The sequence below is a fragment of the Xenopus laevis genome, chromosome 8L (genome assembly GCF_017654675.1).
Source record: "Xenopus laevis strain J_2021 chromosome 8L, Xenopus_laevis_v10.1, whole genome shotgun sequence".
NCBI lineage: Eukaryota > Metazoa > Chordata > Amphibia > Anura > Pipidae > Xenopus > Xenopus laevis.
The window spans coordinates 98992434-99016312 of record NC_054385.1 but is presented as its reverse complement, the minus strand read 5'-3'; the positions used below and the strand labels follow the sequence as shown (position 1 = coordinate 99016312).

The following is a 23879-nucleotide window of genomic DNA, read 5'->3' as shown; positions in this document are numbered from 1 at the left end:
ATTATTCTCTGTCTGGTTCACAGGTGCACTTTCTATGGCACACAGCCCAATGTCCCATACAATATTTATGTTTTATTTAAGTAGTTAACTATTCCTTAGTTAAAGCTCATCCATATGACGAATGCAGAGTGCTTGCTTACTGAAGTTATTGAATAGAGCAAAATGGAATCAAGAAGGGATTAGAGTCTAGGGGGTAAATATATCAAAGAGTGAAGTTCCGCCACTAGAGTGAAATTCCGTAGCTCTCAATTCATTTCTATGGGATTTTGAAAGGCGTATTTATAAATGGCTGAAAGTGAAAGTTCACCCTTTGATAATACGCCTATAAAAATCCCATAGAAATGAATGGAGAGTGGCGGAATTTCACTCTAGTGGCGGAACTTCACTATTAACTTCACTCTTTGATAAATATACCCCTAAGTGACCTCAATTTGTTGTCAGATTGATGTGGTTCAGTTGTGTTCCAGTAAAGTAACTTCGCTAAGCAAGCATCCCTGCATTATCAGTTGTTCAGTAGTTGTTCACCTTAAAGGAGAACTAAACCCTAAAACGAATATGGCTAAAAATGCCATATTTTATTTATGGACTTTATGGCATCAGCCTAAAGTTTCAGCTTCTCAATAGCAGCAATGATCCAGGACTTCAAACCTGTCACCACCTTGGATGCGACACTCACATGCTCACTGGGCTCTGAGCAGCTGTTGAGAAGCTAAGCTTAGGGGTTGTCGCAAATTATCCATCAGAAAATTAGATGCTACAGGGCTGATTATTAAATTCTGATGCTAGTTGCACTGGTTTCTGAGCTGTCATGTAGTAATTATCTTTATTAATTACTATACTAATCAGCTTTATATGACTATGAAGATTTTCATTCATCCAGGTCATGGTATATCTAGTATATGCCGAGAACTTCCCACACTAGTCAGTTGAACTGAAGAAGCTGCTCGGATGAGTAGTGAAACGTCTTCTATGATTAGTCAGCAAGTCCAGTTTTAGATTTACCTATACTAGATAATCAGCCTTATTTAGTGACATTTATATTCTTGTGTGTACAGTATATTGTGAGTGGGTCCCTAAGCTCAGTAAGTGACAGCAGCACAGAGCATGTGTAGTGAATCAGCAGAAAAGAAGATGGGGAGCTAATGGGGCATCTTTGGTGATACATATCTTCACTGCTAAAGGACTGTGGTTACCTCGGGCTGGTACAGAAGCCTAAAACATAATGTATAACATTATGACAGATGCAGCAGTCTTAATTCCTTATAGCTATTAACTACCATATTTACATTATATGTTTGCAGCTCCCATGCTTGGAATTTATATGTTTGAAAGGGGCTCAACAACCCCACCAACCAGGGGGCCATTTTATAATCAAAATGGAAGATTAACAGTAGAATGCCTAAAATGAATATAAACCATAAAAAATACAGCATTGAAATTAAAGACTTGTGGTCTTTTTTTGGAATATGACTTTGAATAAGTCAATCGATTATATCCTAGTTGATGACAACTCCATCGGGATTTTGAAGAGAGAGAAGAAATTAAGGACATGGTAAATATTTTAGGACGTATTTGTGGCAATGTATGATTCTGCATATCTCAGAAAGAGGACAGCACTGGTAATAACCAATGATCCAGTGCACATTATTGTTACATTGTGCTGGGATCAAACAATAAACCTACATAGTAAAAATGCCAGGCTCTTTGAATAATTATAATGAACTGAACGTGATCAATTTGAATTAATCTTTTCAGGCAGACAAATGCAGCATCAGGAAGATTATCTGAGTTACAGTGCTGATCTAATACATTATACTTTCCACTGTAGAGGCTCTGAGGTGTCCTTGGGGGAGGCCATTAGTGTAATGAGCTCATGCTCTGTACATTGCGATATAAAAAAAACAAACCTAATACAGTTGTTGGACTACTTAGTACCTGGATTTTTCCAGAAATATTTTGCCATCAAAATACAAAATATATGGATCTATGCTAGTGTAGTTATCAGTACAATGCATTGTCTTATTATTATTAAAGAGAAAAAACAAGTCTATAAAAAAAAATAAAGAATTGCTTTCCTAATGGGAAATGTCATTGTGCTCATACTCAACATACAGAAGGTCTATAAATGCTCTGAAAGTCTTGTGGTTAGGGTTGCCACCTTTACGTAAAAATAATACCGGCCAGTGGGGGGACGGGCACCAAAAGGGGGCGGTCCGCATCGCAAAAGGGGACGCAGAGACGTCCACGGCGCTGGAAAAAGTTAAGTTCTTTGCGAATTGGGGGCAGGCCAGGGGCTTTTTTTAAAGGGTATTACAAATTACTGGCAATTGCATTGCCGGTAAATTTGTAATACCGGCCCCGGGCCTTGGCAGGTGTTTTACCGGCTAGGCCAGTAAAATACCGGCCGTGTGGCAACTCTACTTGTGGTGTATGAGCTCTTACCCTTCTTCTCCTGCCCCAGAGTCTCTGCTGCCCAGTGCTCCTGATGCCCATGTGCGGACTTTCTTCTTTGTCTCTTTCTTTTCATCCTCTTCACTTTCATCCTTTAGGCCGGCAGTGCTGCAATTCTTTGTGATGTTAGAATCTCCAGGAGTCACTGTTTAGAATGGAAAGCCAGATGAAGCTTGGCTCTATACAAGACAGGTCTGTATGCCTTAAAACATATATATGTATAGTCAAGCTCTGACAGAGCAGGCTATAGATGTAAGCAACACTTCAGACTATAGGCATGTTACACTAATGGCACACTGGGTAGTTTAAAGGGCTTTTTAGCAATAAAACTTCCAATACAGTTATATAGGCTGGAAAGCGGTCACTCTTCCTCTTAAAGGAGAACTAAACCCTAAAAATGAATATGGTTAAAAATGCCATATTTCACATGCTGAACTTATTGCACCAGCCTAAAGTTTCAGCATCTCAAAAGCAGCAATGATCTGGGACTTGAGAGGTTGTCACCATCTTGGAAAGTGTCTGCGACACTCGCATGCTCAGTGGGCTCTGAGAAGCTAAGCTTAAGGGCTGTTGCAAATTATCAAGAAGAAAATGAGGTCTGTCTGTAATATAAGCCGATGCTACAAGGCTGATTACGGTATTAAATTCAAATGCAAATTGTGCTGGTTTCTCAGCCAACCTAGTAATTATCTGTATAAAGTACTAATCACCCTTATGGTGTGACATTTTTATTCTGAATAAACAGTATATTTTGTGTCAATCCCAAAGCTCAGTAACTGACAGCAGCACAGAGCATGTGCAGTGAATCAGCAGAAAAGAAGATAAGGAGATACTGGGGTATATTTGGAGGCACATATATCTACTGCTAAAGGACTGGGTTGCCTTGGGCTGGTATAGATGCCCAAAACATAATGAACAACATTTCTAGCCTACTTCTTTAGTTAGGCTTTAGTTCTCCTTTAATAAAAACTGCTCAGTGATGTAATATATTATAATCTCAGTTGGCACTTGTGCCACAGTGCAAATCAAAATATACATATGTAGGAAATAACAGACCCCAAGTGTATTATAATTATATTAAATTATAAAACACAAATATATTCCAAAGTGCTGCACAATAGTAGGGTGAATCTATAAAACAAATAGATAGTGACAGAGGAGGTAAAATGAGCCCTGCTTATAGTCTGACAATGTATAAACATATCAGGAGTCTCCTCTGAACACCATAACCTGTATAAAAGGACCTAAACCCTATTCACTTCTAATATATTTCTACTTTACAATAGGGGACAGATTATGTCCTGTGCATATTGTAAAGTGACATCCCTAGTAAATGTATTTTCTAGCCGCAGTTAAAGGCTAAAGAGCAAATAAAATGTTCTTTGTGTATGTGTCTGTGATGGTCATGAGGATTTGACGCAGGTTACCCAGGACACAATTGCAGTTCTTTAGAACAAGAAAACTTACACTGAATGGCTCGCAGCCGTGGGATTATTGTCGGACTTGCAGGGGGGCTGAACTTTGTATTGATCAAACTCTTCCTTTTGTCCATGGTCGGAGAAGCTTGCACAGTGAATTTGTGTTGGAAATCTGCAAAGCAAAGCACGAGGCATCAGAGGACTTGAAAGCTGTACAAAGAACATTGTTTAATAGCTCTTATGTTTTTAAGAAACACAATAAAAGGATTATGTGCAGAACTGTACAGCTCAACATGTAATCTTTATCAGATAAAACAAAAATGAGTCCATTTACCATTTAAGACATTTTCCTTTTGTCAAGATCTGGTGCGGTGTCATGTGAACACTTGATATTTTAGAAATGACTTGCGTACACAGCCCTATTTCTTTCTGCAGCACAGTACAGAAAGCCTACATAGCTGCTCTGTGAACATTATCAGATGTTTGGGAAGGTGGCTAACAAGGAAATTCACAGGCTAATAGAGGTGGTTTAATCAGTACCTTGTTGGCCACAGTTAACCTCTTGAGGTCCCCTTTCTGACGTCTTAGCACAGTTACTGTAATAGTTAAGAGTGTTTTGCAATGGCACCTATTATTGTGTGAGTTTAAAGGTGGAACACCTCCTTACATACTAGAAAGGCTGGGATTGACACAGTAATACGTCCAGTATAACACAAGTTCTATCAAAGTGAGCCAACTATAGGGAGGGCTGAACTATAAATACTATACCATAACTTGGAACCTGTTGTAAAGCAGACATCTGATTGGTTGCTATGTGTTATTAACCTGCAGTGATAAGTTCACATATGACACTGGGAGTGCCTCAATTTCCTAAGGAAATTTGCTTCCCTAGGACAGTTGAGGAATATAACTTATGTATATTTTCTATTAATCACTTGAATATTAAAACAAGCACTGGCACGCATTACTTAGCTGTATCTGAGCATTCATGTTCCTTCAAGCAGTAGAACAAAATAGCAATAAATAATAATTCTGTGTACAACCCTAAATCATTATATATAAAACCCAAGCTTGGAGAGGGAGAGGACTCACCCTTGGTGTGCTGGTAAATACAGCCCTTAAAGGAACAGTTCAGTGTGAAAATAAAAACTGGGTAAATAGATAGGCTGTGCAAAATAAAAAATGTTTATAATATAGTTAGTTAGGCAAAAATGTAATGTATAAAGGCTGGAGTGACTGGATGTCTAATAAAACAGCCAGAATCCAACTTCCTGCTTTTCGGCTCTATAACTCTGAGTTAGTCAGTGACTTTATGGGGGGCCACATGGTACATTTCTGTTCAGTGAGTTTGTAATTGATCCTCAGCATTCAGCTCAGATTCAAAAGCAACAGATATGATCTGATGGTTACTGTCTGGTAACCAGGGTAACCAGTCAGTGTAAACCAAGAGAGCTGAAAAGCAGGAAGGAGTGATCTGACTGACATGTTATACATCAAATCGCTCCAGCCTTTATACATTACATTTTTGGCTAACTAACTATATTAGAAACATTTTTTATTTTGCACAGCCTATTTATTTACCCAGTTTTTATTTTTACACTGAACAATTCCTTTAACAGAAATGCTTGTAAATGTAACCCTGCCTGAGCATACTATATACAACTAGATCAATTAGTGGCTTGGCCATTCTTTAATAAGGACTATTACATGAGTAAAAACAGGGGAATTAATGCATCTATGAGGATTTCTGTGAGCATAGGTCAATAAAATTCTAAATGCATTCTATCCAATGCATGAGGCACAGGTAGGTTGCCACCTTTTCTAGAAGAAAATACCAGCCTTCCTATATTTTTTTTCTTTCCTATTAATAACATCAGGCATCAATTTTACAGGCAGGCTGGCAAAATATGGGCCAGGTGAACTATGCACTGCTTATGTAGTTCTTACATGTGGTATGACTGCTGTGTGTGACGTCACATCCGGTTAAACTGCACTTCCGGCGATCAAACTGAGCCCTGTACCTGGCTCTCGGGTTACTATATATTTTCAAATATATAAGCACCCAAGTGCCTCCACAAAAGCTAAGACAAAGTTTTTTGGTACCAGCATATTGCTTCCAATATTCTTCCAGCTGTAGATTCCAGGAGTTTGTGTCACACTCCTCCTTCCTTCATTGGCAGTAGGTAGCCCAGGTAGTTTACAATGAGACATGGCTCATAAATGGCCATTAGATCATTAGACAGGGTGTATTATTTAAAGCACATTCTGACCAGATACAAGAACTATCAAGCATATTTGTTTATTTTGTACTGAGTGGAAGGAACAGTGGGGGTCATTTATCAACACTGGGCAAATTTGCCCATGGGCAGTAACCCATGGCAACCAATCAAATTGCTGCATTCATTGTTCTACTTGCAGCTGGCTTTAAAAAGCAAATCACTGATTGGTTGCTATAGGTAACTGCCCTTGGGCAAATTTGCCCAGTGTTGATAATTAAGCCCCAGTGTCTTTGAAGGAAAGCTGTTTATTTAGTCTCGGACTTGTGAGGAGCTTGCTCCCCAAGACTAAGTTAACAACTTCCAGCACAGAAGGTAGCATATACTAGTCTACTGCAGTTAGAATAATGGAATCAAACTTGAAATTGTTTGCTGTAGGCCACTAGGCACGTATTGACCTTTTAACGGAATGTTAATGTCCATTTAATTACACTTATTAAGCTTGCCAGCAGGGGCCCACACTCGAAAAATTACCAGTGTTTATTTCTGTCTCCCCTACTACTGTTAGTATCACACAGGAAAGTGAATATTAATAATGATAACTTAATACAGAGACTAGATGTCCGTGAGACCCACCAGAAGGCAAGCTGATAATGTTGCCATCCTTGAGCTTTAGTTTGTTTTTCTTAAACTTCCCTTTTCGCTTCTTCACTTTGGGTTTCTCTTGACAAAGTTGGTGAATGATGATGTTCAGCTCCCGTTCCAGAATGTCGATCTCCCGCTCGGCCAGCTCTTGCTCCCTCCTTCTCAGCAGTTCCTCATGGTTTTTCTGTTCTAATGCAGCCCGGGACAGTTCTTCTTCCCAGCTCCGCAACTCCTGGGGTTAAAAGAAAAAAATTCTTGGGGTTAAAAGAAAAAACACAAACCTTTCACTATCTCATAAAAACCATAATCACAGCAAATATGTTAGGGATTGTGGTAGCATTGTTATGTGTGTGTGCTTGTATTAATACAGACAGTGTATATGCGTTTAGTATGCTGTAAAACACAAATAGGCGAAACACACAGTAATAAAATCTGACATAAAACACCAGGATGTGAGAAGCAAAATGGATTTTAACATGGTAAAAATTTGCTTCAGTGCTTTAATGGTAAATGGGTATATAGGCGGTACTAAATACATTAGAATAGAAAAGCACTAGTGTAATATGGATTTAGCCTTTTGGCTGTAGAGAAATCACTTGCTAATTGAGTTTCTTGCAGACTATACTAGGCACTGTGTGCAGCATGGCACTGAAGACTGGAAATGCAAACAGAGAGAGTATTACTCGGTATCAGTGCAAATCTGTCTGCTATCATACACAACAACAAACACGCAACAACAGAGATACTGAAAGCAGAATACCTGTCGGATATAAGATATCGCAGTGCAAATAATTTCTGTGTTGTTCAGCAAAAAGAACTTTGATTCTCACACTGCTGCAGAATCTACAGTGCTGACTGTAAGGATCCAAGTGTCAAGCACCATAAATTCTACGTATCAGGGTTCTATTGTAGCCTATAAGGTCGTGCCAATTAATGAAAAGTATAAAATCTGCAGATTTCACAGCTCAGTACAAGCTTTACTGAGATTTACTGAACTCATGTTGATCAAAGGGGTATATTTCCTGTTTAAAAACCTGAAATGTATAAATCTGACAACTATTGAAAGGGCATGTAATGGCAAAAAAATTAAATCCCATTTTTACTTTAATTAAAAAGAAACCTATGTCTAATATACTTTAATTAACAAAATGTGTACCGTTTTTAAAATAAACCTGATTGTATGCAGTGAAATCCTCCCTTCATTTTCTGCTGTGGATAGGAACTGTCAAACGGTCGCTAACTGCTCTGCATGGAAACAATCATACTTATGAACAGCAGGGGGAGCCCGTCTTACTTCCCAGACATGCAGAACTCAAGCAGCTTTGTTTGTTTCCCTGTAGAGCAGTCGGGAACTGTGTAGAGATCTTGGTCTTGCAAAGATGTTTAACAAAGTTATAAGATGGTGACCCCCTGTGGCCAACTTTGAATGCATAAAACATTTGTCTGATTAAGCTTGTGGTGCAGCAAGTTCAAGTTTAACATTTTTGTGCAGAAAACTTCCAGCCATCCTCAGGCATAAACCGAATGGGTATAAAAGGACTAGGAGATCCACTGCAAAGTTAACATCGCTGATCTTGTTACGGTTTATCTCTCAATGTTAAAATTTCGACTAGAATATAGGTAATCCTCTTTTAAAAATGTTTTTGAAAGTTTAGTCTTACCTTTTCTTTAGCCCTGAGCTGATCAAACATCTCTTGGATCTCACGCTTCCAATCTTCCTGCAGTGAATGGAATGACTCCTTGGGCATCTCAAAGAAGCCAGATTCCTCTATAGTGGTAAGCTGGAACAATATGTTGGTGAATGGAGGTCGGCAATGAGGATCAGGGTTCCAACAGTCTAGGAAGGAAAAAACATGGAGTTATTCAGAAGCTCAGATACAGACAGCCTTAAATCAGGCTAACATTTATTGGTCTATTGTAGCTAGAATACTGAAAGTAGCCAATTGCTACTGGATACCGGGTTAGGGCAAATTATCTGTGCTTGTGTACAACCCTGTAATGCTTTCGGCTAGGGATGAACCAAACCCTTCTTTTCAGAGTTCAGCCAAATCCATGAATCCTGGGGTACGGATTAAGCCAAATACCAAACTGAATCCTCATGCCGGATGGAAATTACTAATGAACATGCACAAAATGTAAAATTTTACTCTTTATATAGTTAGGATTTGGTTCAGCTGAATCCTGTTAAAAATGCTTGGATTGTGCCAAATCCCAAACACAATCCAGAATTCTGTGCATCTCTTCTTTCGGCACATGGGGCATTTTGTCTACCAGCAGCCATCAGCCTGTCACTGTAGACCATGGCACCAAAAATAAAACTCTCTTGAGTAATCTATGCACTGAATTCTGCCAGTCACTGAGCAAAATATCCTATGTGTTACTGGCCTTTTGGCCGGTAAATATGCTTTTACTGCATAAATCAGGATTACTAAATGTAATATGGCAATATTTTTCCCTCTCGTTCTGCAACCACACCATCTTTATTTATCTACTAATATGTGAGAGTAAATTATTATAAGGTTAGTGCATTGTATATTATTTAGCAATTTACAGTTAGAGAGCTTTAATAACAGAGTTTTCTTTTTTGTTTTACTGCAATATGGCTTGCATGTGCCTTATTTGGGTGGCAAAGTAAATATGTATGCCTAAACATGTCAGACAGTGAGTGAGGTTTCTTATCTTTAGGGCAGCTTGGCACCTTTGACTGCACACATATTATATAATGATGGGGCTCCTCTCTCTCATACCCTTTTTGACTTGTGCTGAATATAGTTTTACTATTTGTTTTAATCATGAAAAGTCTATGGTTTATATAAACAGGGCAAACAGGGAAACTGAAGCTACTCCATCTTTGGTCCTCTCATGGCAGGCAATTAGATCACTAGTAAACAAATAACACCCTGAATAATGGACTTCTCTTTATCTGTGCACTGGTAATCTAATTATATATTTCACAATGACCAAACATGGAGTGGCTTCAATTACTTTGTTTCCCCAGTTTAGCTCAAGAAATAACAAAAAACATAATTTTTTTTTCTTGATCAAAACAATAGACAAAACATATGTTCAGCACAGGGTCTATATACTAATAAATAGATTTTGCTTATGCCTGGTGCACAATGTGTTGTACCCAGTGCGAATTCCGATGAAATCCTGGATTTGATGCATTGTTTCTAGCAGGTATCTAGAGTTTTTCGGGGGGCAATTTTGTATTGTTTTGAATCACAAACCTGTGTCAATCACAGAAATACATCCACCAATGTTGAAAACTCACCAAAAAAAGTGTGGTCCGGGTACACCAGTTCTAGACCCTTAGCCAAGGGAGCAGAAACCTGTACATATACGGGAGGTCACCAAAATTTTTATTTCAAGACAACATCTCTATATCTTTTTGGTGACCTCTGTGGGATCTTTGAATGACCATCATTTTCTGTACACTTACAAAATTGTATTGATTCCCCCCCTACGGAGTGCATTTGTGGTTTCTTATGCTAATTCTGTGTGTGAGGACCTTGAAAGAAAGGTAAAAGAGAGTAAAGGAGTTTTTGCTACTGTTGTTATTCATGTCACTCAGAACTGAGAATTGTGGGGTCAGGGGTAAATAAATACAAAAAAGAAAGCTGGGAAACAAGGGAGGGATATATTATGAACATGATCAAGGGGTAAGGATAACAGCACAAAGGCTGGGAACTTAAAGGGGAAACATTTTAGCCAGACCAAAAAAGGAAGACACATTGGATCAAGTAATTGAGATATATGAACATGATGGAGACAGAACAACACAGATGAGAAAGGAACTATAGGCAGGGGTAAAGTAAGGATCCAACAAAGGAATAGTTTGTGAGCATAGCTGTAGATAGCTAAGTAGGGACAGAATCAAATAGGACAGACACTGAAAGCCAAATACATATTCTAAGCAAGGCATAGGGCCAGCAGGGTTGGAGTGAATTCGGGTGAATGATAAAAAGAGATGTAAAGTTCTGACTACACTACAAGTTTAGCCCTATGCTCTGCAGCCTATATAAGAAAAATTAAAAAAAAGGAGGGTCACGCTTAGCAGTGAATGTTTTTCCCTAAACAGGTATCTTTGTCTTTGGGTAACTGTAAGAACCAAATGAATGACCAATTGCCTTCTTCCCTGATTATCAGTGATATACACATCTCTTACCTTCCATCAGTCTTGCAAAAGGTTCCGGACACGTTGAAGGTATTGGAAGAGCCAGTTTATTCATGGCAACACCATAAGCCACGGCTAGGCCATCAATCCCACGGAATGGTACCTCCCCAGTTAGAAGTTCCCACAGCAGCACTCCATAGCTTTAATATAAAAATAGTATAATATAAAAGTATTACATCACACCTACATTAAAAATAATACATACAACCTTTGTATACTTGATTATAGATATGTTCCCCATTAAGATTAAAAGAGTTTAAAGTTTTTTTTTGGTTTTTTTTACAGCTGAAAGTCTAATACTAGGAGGCAGGAGCACAGAGAATTCCCTTCCATGCCATTAACTTTCCACACTTTAGTCAACTTGACCTATATTCCCTAAGTTGGTAGTGACGCCCACATTAAGACTAATGATGTAGCATGGAACCCCATCAGGGAAGTGCCCAGTGGTCTAATTTACAAGAATAGGAAAGGCATGTGTACCCCTATGGAATGAGAGAAAACTATTTACTGAGCACAAACATGATTTTGTCAAAACAAATCACTAGTTCAAGTAATACACCCTCTGTGTAACAAACCCTTCCCTTTCACCAGTGCAATCCTTTGTGAGCCATTATGATAAAGACAGCTCATTACACAGAGGGCTTATCTGTTGACTGGTGATTTGTTGTGATTGTACACATAAGACCTGAATGTAGATTGTGCCTTTAAGGGGCATATTTATTAAGGTTCGAGTTTTCAAGTCAAAACTCACATTTTCAAGTTTTTTTTAAAAAAACCTAAAAACAACTAAATTTATTGAGATTTATTATACCCCAACCCTGGAAATAGCATGAATCTGAAAATACACCATCTAAAACCTGTCAAGGCCATGTAGGAGTCAATGGCATAGGTCCCTTGAACCATCTGAAGATGTTAATAGACTGCATGATGTTTTGGGTTTTGCCCAAAAAAACTCGATCAGTTCGAGAGATTCAAGTTGTTTTTTCTACATCAAATTGAGTTTTCGGGTTTCGTAGCTCGAACTTGCAGAATTGAGGTTTTTCCATTCAAGATTTCTCTTAAATAAGATCAATTCAAGTTGTGAGTTCATTCGAGGTATACAAAAATTTGACATTCGACCTTTGATTAATAACGCCCTAAATGTCAGGTCTTGTCCTGTTTAGTGCAAAGAATAACAAAAACCACAAATATTTCCTAATTAAACAATAGGCAAAACAATTTTCACACAAGCCCTATTCTTTGAACTAATGTTGAAAGATGGGTACATCTCTGCCTCAGGTAATTACGATGAAGCATGTACCAAAAAAGATAAGGCATGACATTTACAGTACATTAGAATGGGGAGTTAAATAAAGGCTACATCGGTAAATGTAGATGACCTACCTCCACACATCACTTCCCTTGGAGAACATAGAAGAGCGAATGACTTCTGGTGCCATCCATGCATAGGTGCCAGCTGCGCTCATCTTTGTGGTCCTATGCCACTCCCTTGCCAGGCCGAAGTCTGTGATCTTCAATATTTTGTTACTCAGGTCCCCATCTTCTACCATTTGCAGAATTAAAACTGTCAGAAGACACAACAGTTTAATAAATATTAAAACATCATGAATATCAAGCAGAACCAGGGTAAGAAAAATAAGTGTACAGTGTGTGGCCAGTGGTGTGTGGAGAATGCAAAAGGGCCTATGAAACAAGAACTGTGCAAATAAAGAAAACAGTAATATAATGGTATGGTGGTATGGCAAGGCAGTCACTAGCAGTCCAGCTGTGGGCATCTACAACTGGAAACATTTCTGTTAACTGGGGTTATCTGTACAGGGCTACAACTAAATTCGGGTCCAGGATTCTGAAAGGCAATGCAGTATCATAGTGTGGGTGGGTCTGGAGAAATATATTGTTCGGAGGATGGGATGGGTAAGCATATACCGATGGCCTCAAGGGAGAACCTGAAACGACTGAAGCTATCATTAATGAAAATCACAATGCAGAGAGCCAATTATGGAAGCATTAGTCTAATTACTGGAGGTTACTCAGTGTCCTTCTGAAAGCAGAAAGTATAAAAGAGAAGGAAATATAGCTACAGCAAGGGCCACCCTCTCATCAATGTGACTTCATAGAATTGTTCATTCTCATACAACAGCTTAGGGTGCCCAGGAGTTGTACCATGATCGGCCAATAGATTTATTAGCAGAGCTTTAAAGGAGTAATCAGCCAATAGATTTATTAGCAGAGCTTTAAAGGAGTAGTTAACCTTTAAATTAACTTTTACAATGATGTAGACATACAGTATGCCTCTTTCCAGCTTTCAAAAACTGTCACATAATAATGTAACTGACCCTGGAAGCCAAAAACGATTACCTTGTGTGGCTACAAATTTATTGTTACTTTTTAGAACTACTATTCCTATTTAGGCCCCCTCATATTTGATTTTCCAGTCTCGCTTTTTAAACCATTGCCAGGTTGTTAGGGTAAATAAGACCCAGGAAGTCAGATAGCTGCTGAAATATCAAACTCAAGAGATGTTGAACAAAAAGCTAAAGAACTGAAATAAATAGAAATAGTGAAAAGTAAATGCATATTGTCTCAGCATATCAATGTTTTGTTGAACTACCCCTTAAAAATCTGTTGGCCAATCATGACTGAACTTCGGGGTACCCTAAGCTATAGTTTGGGAATAAACAATTCTACAAAGACAGGTGAGGCCTGAGTGAAAGAGAATTAAGATGGCCATAGACGTAACGATCCGATCGTACGAATCATTGTACGATCGGACTTTCCCATCTCCCGACCTGCCACTAATCATTCAGATCAAATAAAGTACAAAAGAACAGATCAGCCGATGTTCTGCCCCTGACAACAATCGTATGAAAGTTATGTCCGACCAAAGCTGGTGACAGTCTCCCTCTGAAAATCGTAGATCTGCAAAACATGCAGAGATATTACCCACAGCCGACAGAAATCTTTTGCCCTGTCCGATCGACCAAACGACCGATCTCTGCCGGACGAAAAATGTCGGGACTCTCCACACACGGTCCGAAAATCTAACGAATCCTCGATTCTTGCGATCAGGTCTTTGCGTCTATTGCCAGCTTAAGAGAAGGAAGCAATCTACCATAAAGTAAATAGATTCTCCCAGCCTGCAGAAAGGGAACTGAAGTGCAATGCTTTATTCTAATAACAAGTAAAGCCACATTCAAAAAAGGGAAGTGCTGGCAAACAGTTTCTTTTAAATTCTTAATCAGTCCTTTAGAAAGGTCATGCTGATAACCAAAACATTGGATGTTCCAATAAATGTACCCAATTTTTTTTTTTTTTTGAAGAGAGCTGTATTATTGCATTGCTTATTGTAATTAGCACCCAAAACCTCAGCTTCAACGAGCAATCAGGGGTTAAACAGCTGGACTGCAAAAGGAGGAATTGAACCTCCAAAAATAAATAAATAAATAAAAATCTCTGATAGAGGAAAACTATTCTTTGCACAACAGAAGAAACCCCTGCTACCCCACAGATGCAATCTTGCAGCTCCTAGTCCTATATTGATTTTTCCATATATAATCTTGGCTAATATACAATTTCAATTAAAAGTTCCTCTTGCCTTGGGCTAAACCCTAATGATGACTAGAGAGCTGTCTCAGTTTGACATAAGCTGCACATTTTATTCGAAAATGACCAACATTATGGACACCAAACCCAACCCCCTGACCAACACCTTTCAGATTCATCAGCTTATGCATCTCTCTCTTCTTTAGGGCCATTACAGACAGAACACTTGTCGCCCGTGGGAAACCTCTCCTGCAGGGCCTACAAAGTGCCTTATAATACAATACAATATACTGTCCTAACAGATTCCATGCTTCATTTTCAGGGGTATGGAGGACAGCCACCAAAGGTCTTCTGCCCCACACCTAATGCTGACTGATCTTCATGATGCTCTGAGCTCCTTAAGGTGCCAGTCCACCAGTTTGGGAGACTATGCCGTACCCATAAACTCTACGACTGCTGCTACTTCAAACACAACTTTTCATTATAAAAAGTAACGAATGAATGAATGTATAAGTTAATAAATTGGGCAATAAGCCAAGATATCAGTAGCCACTGAAGAGTTACAGAATGAATAGTGCAGCTGTACAGTATTGAGTTTATTAGTAATCCGCGGCCTTTCTGAAGCAATCAAGCGTTTCATTCTCCAGTCTATTAGAGAGTCACGGGAATCCAGTACTTTTGTTTTGCTGCCCTTATCTTTCCCGCAAGCACAGCGGGCGGGCAGCACACACGTGACCTGCGCTTTTGTTCTGCTGCTCTCACAGGAATGCAACAACCTGCTCTCTTATAAAGGAAGACAGAGGGACAAGATTAACTCCTGGCACCAGCTTCAAGTCCACTAGCAACAAAGGATTCTGAAATATCTCTCACACAGCAGCAAAGCTCAACAACAAGACATTTACATACACTAATGTTTACTGTTTAATGTTTTTTTTTTATTATTATTCCACTGATGAGTGATTATTAAAAAATTTGAAGGCAGTCCAGTTGTTATTACATTTGCAACAGGGCTGTCCAACTGGATGTTGAACGTGGGCCTGCTAGGTATTCATATGGAGCCCTGCATGTCTGGACTGCAGCAAATCTATTTGATATACATAAGTCATGCATGTAGTATGCCAGCTAATTAGAGAAACATCTAACAGTTTCCTTTAGGTGTCCCTGTTATGAGTTGATTGTAGGCATTCTCCATAGTCAAAATACATGCAGAGAATATTCAGAGGGTTATACAGCACTCATGCACACTGCCATACAATATTCCAGGGGCTTCTTTATGAACATGCACCCCAACTCTTCAGCCTGCTGTAAGGAGCCCACCCTGTGTCACATTCCATATTAATAAAAAAACTATTGCACTTACAAAATCTCCTTGATATTAGCACTATAGGAGCAATACACATCAATACAAGCTGAAATGGACGCTATTCGGGACTGCGTTTGTAAAACGTGAGATGCTCAAATATTAAGGATATTTTGTAAGTGCAATGGTTTTTTTTATTAAAACGGCTGGTACTTGCACATGCTATATTTTTTTGTCCATAATGAAAAACTGAATTATTGGAGAATATTTGATTATCTTGTTTCTCGCATGGTTCTATGTTTGGAGCAGGCCAAGAGCACATTATTTTGGAATTGGGAGTTCATTTGACAGTTGAGGAGAGTCGGAGGTGCAGATTGGATTGAGACTAACACAGATTTGGGTTCACATTCCATATGCTGGATCCAATTGGTGCATACCTCCATGCTGCGGCTGCCCGTGGTGCTCCTCTGTCCAGGGGTTTTAAAGTGATTTGTTAATTAGTTGCAACTGAAGTAGCAGTATTTGTTTGTCCACTTCTGTTCTCTGGAAACAATGTAGGACAAGCCAGTTCTCCTCCAGGATTCTTTAGCAGCTGGCTTTAGTTCTATTCTTTCCGGAGTCTGAACTTACAGAGCTCAAAATATATCAACCAGACAGATACTGCTTTCAATTAGAAAAAACAAACAAACTCTAAAACCACTGAAAAATCATTTTCATTGTGTGATTAAAGAAATATAACAGTTTTAATGGAAATCCCCTTGAACTAAATGTTTCTACAACCAAGAAAATAGCCCATTCTCTTTCAATTAATATATCCTGACAGTTACTGGATTTACCAAAAGGACTTGAATCAGGCTCTGCAACTTTTCTGGCCTTGCTATCTTCCATTATTAATAACATTGGCACCACAAATAATTTTTACCGGCTCGGAAGGTCACAAATACAGGGCCGGTGTTATCTTTGCCTATACATGTGTGTATGGGTGCGTATCCATGTCCTCATACCCCCACCTTTCCCATATGCTGAAACTGTCACAGTTGTGCCATCAAAAAGTTATTGTTCTCTGCAGAGTGCCTCGTCGATTCCTAAAGAGAAGTGGCTGTGGCAGTGAAATGGTTAACAGCTGACGCAGCATATCAGCCAGGCCTGTGGACTGAACAGGATGTCTGACCCGAGCTGATAACGGACTTCCTGAGGAAAGGGATCTACGCTAAAATTGCTGCTAAAGCCACTAGCTAAATCTTTTTCCTTTGCAGTGTAGTGTGCCCATCACGAACAACACAATCTTGAGATGTGGCAGAATGTTGGGGGGGGGGGGTCTGAATTTACATTTTACAATAGAAGAGGCAACGGCTGTAAAGAAAGGGTCTGACCTTCAAAATGTTTTCGGCATTAAAAGTCACTAAAAAATACAGGGTAACGAAACAAGAGGAGCAAAATGTGGTATCCCATACATGGGCCAACCTGCCATTTATCTATTCACTGATGTTCTTGATGTTCCATATGACAAAGAGCTGGAGGCCTCTTTTGAGCAATGACATGCTGGACCAAAATGTTCCTTTGCTGGCAATGTGAATCAGCGTGGTTAAATTCTTAAGATTGTGCTAAAAAATCCTCCGAGGCTTTTTTTGCAAGATTTTTGGGATTTGAATCATTGACCTTCGGTGATTTACATTGGCAGCAACCACATGGCACTTCAGTCCTTTTTAAAGCGAACAAAACAACTTGTGAGCCATTACCCTAAAGCAGTGCTGTCCAACTTCTGTGGTACCGAGGGCCGGTATTTCTCTGGCCTACATGGCGGAGGGCTTATGGAAGCCTGTGTTAACCACTCCCTGTTTTTAAACCACACCCACTTTAAACCACAAGACCATGTCCACATTAATGGGGGTAGCACACCAAAAAAAACAAATGGTTGGTGCTCACTGCAGGCATATCACTCATCACTCATATGTGAAACATGTTTAGTAAGTCATATTAAGAAATATCCTTAAATCGACACGACCCATACTCCCCTGTGGATAACACTGCACCCCAGCACATGATTTAACACCTTAGGGGCCCCTAACAATTTTCAAATGCTAAAAAACACCCAGAACCAAGACCAGGCTAATGTTCCACAGACAGAGCAGGGCACACCGGCAGAGTATAGCAAATACAGGGAGCATAGGGAAGGCAGAGTATGGCACACCCGAGGACCATAGGGCAGGCAGAGTATGGCACACACACAGGCAGAGTAGGATAGGCAAAGTATGGCACACACAGGTAGCATGAGGCAGGCAGAGTATGGCACACACACACAGAGCATAGGGCATACAGAGTATGACACACACAGGGAACATAGGGCAGGCAGAGTAGGGCACACACAGGGAGCATAGGGCAGGCAGAGTATGGCACACACAGGGAGCATAGAGAAGGCAGAACAGAGCAGGAGACAGGGAAACCTATCATGATCACTCTAAAATGTACTACATACAGTGACACAGTGCTGTGCCCCTCTAGTAGTTTGTATGAGTGTGAACAGGTGAACAATGTGGGCAGTTTCAGTCAATGTCTCAGGTGTGAACAGTACAGGGCTTTTAGGGGTGTAAAGAATAGAGGTGTTACAAGTGTGAACAATGCAGGGGGGATTATGTGTGAACAATACGGGGGATTACAGTGTGAATTTGAGGTTTAAACAATGCAGGGGGCAGTTAATCTCTGTAGTGATAGATTTTAAATGTTACACAAGGTAAGCAGACACAGCAGGCAGACTTTCATGTGGGAGCCACACAAGGGGGGGGGCGTGGGCCGCCAATTGGACAGCCCTGCCCTAAAGGACTAAGTCACTTGCGGGGGGTCAATGTAACATGCCAAAAAGGGGCATGTACAGATGAAACTTTCAGTCTGGAGTTGTTCACCTTCCAACACTTTTTTCAGTTCAGTTGGTTTCAGATAGTTCACCAGAAATAAAAGCTTTTTCCAGTTACTTTCTATTCTCTTTCTATTTTCTATGTGTGACTGTTTTTCAAATATTGAAGTGTAAAGTCTAATTTTTCACCTTCTAAGCAGCCTGGGGGGGGGGGGGGTCGCCTGTAAATTCCCTGTTCTAAATTGATACATTTTGTGGATATATTTCTACTGTTTATCCTTGCTGAGCAGAATCCCTGAGTTTTATTAAAGGCAGCAGTTAGGGCTCTTACTGACGCGCGGTTGAAGATGCGCTCCCCTGCGGTTTTTTTTTGTGCGTTCAGCCGCAGGGGAGCGCAGGAATAGACGCATTAAGTTTTTTTCAATGAAATCACTTGCTTTCACAAACTGCAATCAAGATATATGTTCTATCATGTACTTTATTTTTGTTCTCTTCTGGTATCTTAACCCCTGTCATCAACAACCATATTATTATGTTTCAGCCAAATAGATCACTGTTTCAGCAAGTGTACTTCATACAAGTCTCATCATACTGTAAAGTTATTCTGCTCAAGCCAAATCAATATGCTAATATGTTGTGTTGCGTGTGCACAAAAACAGCATTACTGTCCCATGTATAAATGTGAAGAGGCAACAGAACACAACGAGGGTTTCCTTACTGCTGATCTGGTTTAGAGGTGCTCTTGCCAAAAGCTCCCACCTTACTTCAAGCGAATGGCTGGAATGTGACTGTATAAACTGCAGCTTTGAATAATTTAATGCATAGATCTGCCAATTATACAGGAGACATCAGATGGTACAAATGAACATCAGCAGCAATTACGATATTCTGACACAGGGATATTAAAGTTTCTCGATGAACCATCAGCGTTGAATCCCCTGTGACTGCACGATCCTCTCTCAGCAGTCAGAAACTGTCAAGGTCATTCAATTAACCTTTCCACAAGCTTCAGAACATCTCTGGTCCTGTGTAATTTGTGTGCATTCAGCATAAACACCACTTAAGCAATCGCCGGTACACACACAGCACATCATCTTAAAATATAAATGGTCGGCATCTAAAATATTAGGACATTTTTTGACCTTCACATGGGGCAGCCGTTAACAGTTTTAAGGACATAATTCTATGGGGGTGCCAATATGTTAGGCACCCCCCCCCAGTGAATTAGAGGGGTTTTTCCCTGGGTAAGGGCCACATTAAAAAAAATGCACCAGCCTAGGGATATTTTTATCCCTTCTATCTTACATCTATTCCCAGGGATCCCTTGCACAGCTTGGCTTTATGCATGCATTTAAGAGTTTAAAGGACAAGGAAAGGCTAATTCAATAGGGGTGCCAAAATGTTAGGCACTGCCCCCCCCCCCCGTGAATTAAATATGTTTTCCCTGGGTCAGGGCTACTTTGAAAAAAAAATGCAATTTTCCCAGGGGTTCCTTGCATAGCTTGGCTTTATGCATGCATTAAGAGTTTAAAGGAAAGGCTAATTCAATGGGGGTGCCAAAATGTTAAGCACCCCCTCCATCCCCCAGTGACATAAATATGTATTTTCTTTGGGTCAGGGTCACTTTTCAGAAAAAAATGCACAGGCCTTCTATCTTACATGTATTCCCTTGCATAGCTTTGCTTTACACATGCACAGTGTACTAAAATACACTAAATATTTTATTATGCTATGCATGTGCAAGCCCAAGCCTACACAAGGGTCCCTAGCAAGAGTATAAAAGTAAAAAGGTGTCACTTCCTTAGAAAGATCCCAGAGCCTGAGCATTTTTTGCCCTGAGCACTTTGCAGAGATCATTCATTATCCCCAGTAAGCTTACAGTCTAAAGTCCTAATCACATTCACACAAACACTTAAAAGTCAATTATTATCAGGAGCCAATCAACCTAAATGTATTAACCTGCCTAAACTTAAGGACTGGAAGAAAACCAGAGAACCAGGAGGAAGCCCATGCAGACAAAGTGAAAAAGAATCAAACTTCAGAACCCCAGTGCTCTAACAACTGAGCTGCCCTCAATGACTTTACAAAAACTAGTATTTTAACTATGCAGCAAGGCTCTCAGCAGAATGGACGTGCTTGCTCCTAATTCCAAGATGCAGTAGTGCGGAAGGGTTGGAAATGCGGTGCTTTTGAGAGTGTCAGCTAACAATGCAGAGTTTGGATAATCTTGGCACAGAACAATGGAAACGAACAAGGGCTTGCTACAAGCACACCATCATCAAACATACATTTTGGCATTGGAAAATAAGTGTAAACATGTCTAGGACAATGTGCTATACAATATTATTAGCACTTAGATCAGCTTTCTCAGCATATTATTGTATGAGGAAACATATTGCCTGGTAATGGTGTGACTTCCTTATCATGTCTTGTAATTTTTTTATTTATTTATTTCTTATAAAGGGGGGCAACAATCTACACAATTTCATGAATCACAATACCTGCATAGTTTATATTAGCTTTGTGCCAATACCGTGCCTTGGCTGCTTCTCCAATCACTAACCCTTAAAATAGTTTTTGAATGTAATATAGTTCTATGTTAAAAAAAAGTCTTAAGACAAATACAATTCTGATATACACTGTCTGTATACACACTTTTTTATGTGAGAGGCCTCTTGGCGTAATAACACCATTATGTTATTAAGCCTTGCATGGTTGGAATTGATTTTGACCCATTCTTTCGGGTTCCGCATTTGCACCTCAATTTTCAAATAGTGACACAAATTCATCCTTCTATTTAAAGGGGTAGTTCACCTTTCAATTAACTTAGTATGACGGGTCGTAGACATTTATACACGGAGACAATAAGCAAGTGGCCTTCTTTAAAACATGTAAGTGGTTTTCCAGTTATTTAGCTTTTTGTTCAGCAGCTTTGTATTTCAGCAGTTACCTGGTTGCTAGGGTCTTACTTACCATAGCAACCAGTCAGTGGTTTGAATGAGAGACTGAAATATGAATAGGCGAGGGACTGAATAGATAGATAAGTAATAAAAAGTAACAATAACAAGAAAATTGTACCTCACAGAGAAATCTTTTTTTTTGGCCAACCCTCAAGTGAATGCTGGTAAGAGGCAGAAAAAAAAAGAAATAAAGTCCAATTGCAAAGTTGCAAAGGAATAGGACATTCCTTAAAATACTTAAAGGTAAAACATCCCTTGAAAGAGAATGTCACTATGGAAGAAAAGCAGTTTCACAGCACAAGACTACTGGTACTTCTTTTCTTTCTTCTATCAAGACCCTACACCAAGCAACAATTTTAGGTAGTTCCTAACATTCTAACACCAGAAGGGTCAGAGGTCGGAGTAGGCAAGGGGTGCTAATAGGACAGGCGAAGGGAACGCAGGTCATTTTCAAAGGGCAAAGGATTATATAGATTCCTATAATCTTTCTGCTGCTAATAATGCCCTTGTTATAGGGAGACATATTTTGGAATTGATTTTCTTCAGTAAGAATGCTGATGTGGTCAGTTTTATTACAATTCTGCTTTCAAACCCGAATTCTTGTTCAGCAGAGAGCAGCAAGCAGAATGCAGCATGGATACCTGCAATGGGCACTTCATATTTCATTTCCCCTGGGCTCTTAGCATTGAAACTCTTACACTACACAATGATCAATGCAGATATTTGATTTGCAAGGTTTCTGGCATTACCAGATTGTGCAGACATTATTCCTGACTATAAACCTTCTGCTTTCACTTCCAATGTGTAGTCATTATTGCTGCTCTGGTTTCATGGCTTAAATATTCATTTGTAAGCTCTGCTACAATCATAAAGTTTCTGCTACAATCTTAAAGAAGTCATTTCAAGAGAAATGACTTGGGGCTCTTTTGTATAACAGGTCACTAGGGACTGACACTGCTCCCCTGGGCACTGAAAAAGACATTTTATTAAAAAATCTTCAATAAACCTTGACTTGTTTTTAATGAATGCAGCAGATGTCCTTCAGCAATAGAGACAGGGGCCTAACATTGATTGCTTCCCCAGCCCCATTACAAAAGCAATGACAATATTGTATGTCACAGTGTAACTTAGTCTATAGAAATGTCAGTGGCGGAACTACCGGCAGTCCGCAAAGTCCGCGCGGCGCATATTCCCGGACAGTTTCCGGGTGTACGGAGGGGGGCGGGGGCCAGGCTGCGCGTCCTGCGCCAGGGCCCGCCCCCCTCTAGTTACGCTTCTGCGAAATGTGCATGAGTCCAGAATATTGATAGGGCAGCACTGGAAGATTCCCTTACAGTTGTTTGATCCACATTTGTAATTTGGCCAACCTTTTCTTTTCAGTAAATCCCCTTGCCATTTCTTTACAGGACTGGTCTATAAAACTTTTTTTTTTAAGAAACCATCAGTCCTGAAACTGAATAACTGACACCCACTGAGTGGCACTGCAGCAGACTACATCCCAAAATCGTGAGGTTTCAGTGTGGACTGCAGGAACAATGTTGCACCCCGATCCTATAGACCTATAGATCTAGTGCTATATTCATTCCACAGTCAATGTATGCGGTCATTTGGATTAGTACACAAAATCACTGAATGGCCTGAAAAATCTGTTCTCGCAAACAGGGTTCAGGGAGATCAATTGTACCCAATATTTGTATAGGATCCATTATCCAGAATCCTGTTATCCAGAAAGCTCCAGATTACAGGAAGGCCATCTCCCATAAATATTTATTCAAATACAATTGATCTCATTTCTTTAAATAAAGAAAGCTCGACCAAACTCCCATCCACAATTTTACATTATAACGGTATCGTCAAAGATTATCACACGAAAACCCGAATCCTACTTTTTTCTGATTTTTCAGTTTATTACCTGAAACCCCTGAATTTTTCCGATTATCGGGCTAAACCCAGCGCAGATCAGGATATCTTCAAATTACTATAGGGACATCTGCCATTGACTTATACATGACCTCGACAGGTTTGAGATGTCGGATTTACAGATTCAGAATTTTTATAGCATCGGGTTATAATAAATCTTGAAAAATTAAAGCTTTTTTTTTTCCTCGAAAAATTTGAGCTTTTGCCCCAAAAACCTCGACCAGAAAAAAAAAATCAAGGTTAAATAAATAACCCCCTTAAAGGAGAATTCAACCCATTTTTTTTTATTATGGGTTGAATTCTCCTTTAAACTATGATATCCAGATTACGAAAGATCCCTTATCCGGAAAACTCCAGGTCCCAACAATTCCTCAGTGACTTCAAATATCAATTCCCCC

At 39.6% G+C, this 23879-nt stretch overlaps 1 protein-coding gene across 3 annotated transcripts in view; it reads right to left on the bottom strand.

The window, feature by feature from the left end:
* map3k9.L (mitogen-activated protein kinase kinase kinase 9 L homeolog) overlaps nt 1-23879 on the bottom strand; it is a 40896-nt gene that overhangs the window by 5420 nt on the left and 11597 nt on the right. For all 3 annotated transcript variants that reach the window (XM_018231096.2, XM_018231095.2, XM_041573298.1), the window contains 6 exons: nt 12291-12471; nt 10899-11047; nt 8392-8567; nt 6722-6962; nt 3919-4041; nt 2443-2596 (listed from right to left, as the gene is read on the bottom strand). In XM_018231096.2, the coding sequence (XP_018086585.1) occupies nt 2443-2596; nt 3919-4041; nt 6722-6962; nt 8392-8567; nt 10899-11047; nt 12291-12471 (1024 nt within the window). The remainder of the gene's footprint in view (nt 1-2442; nt 2597-3918; nt 4042-6721; nt 6963-8391; nt 8568-10898; nt 11048-12290; nt 12472-23879) is intronic.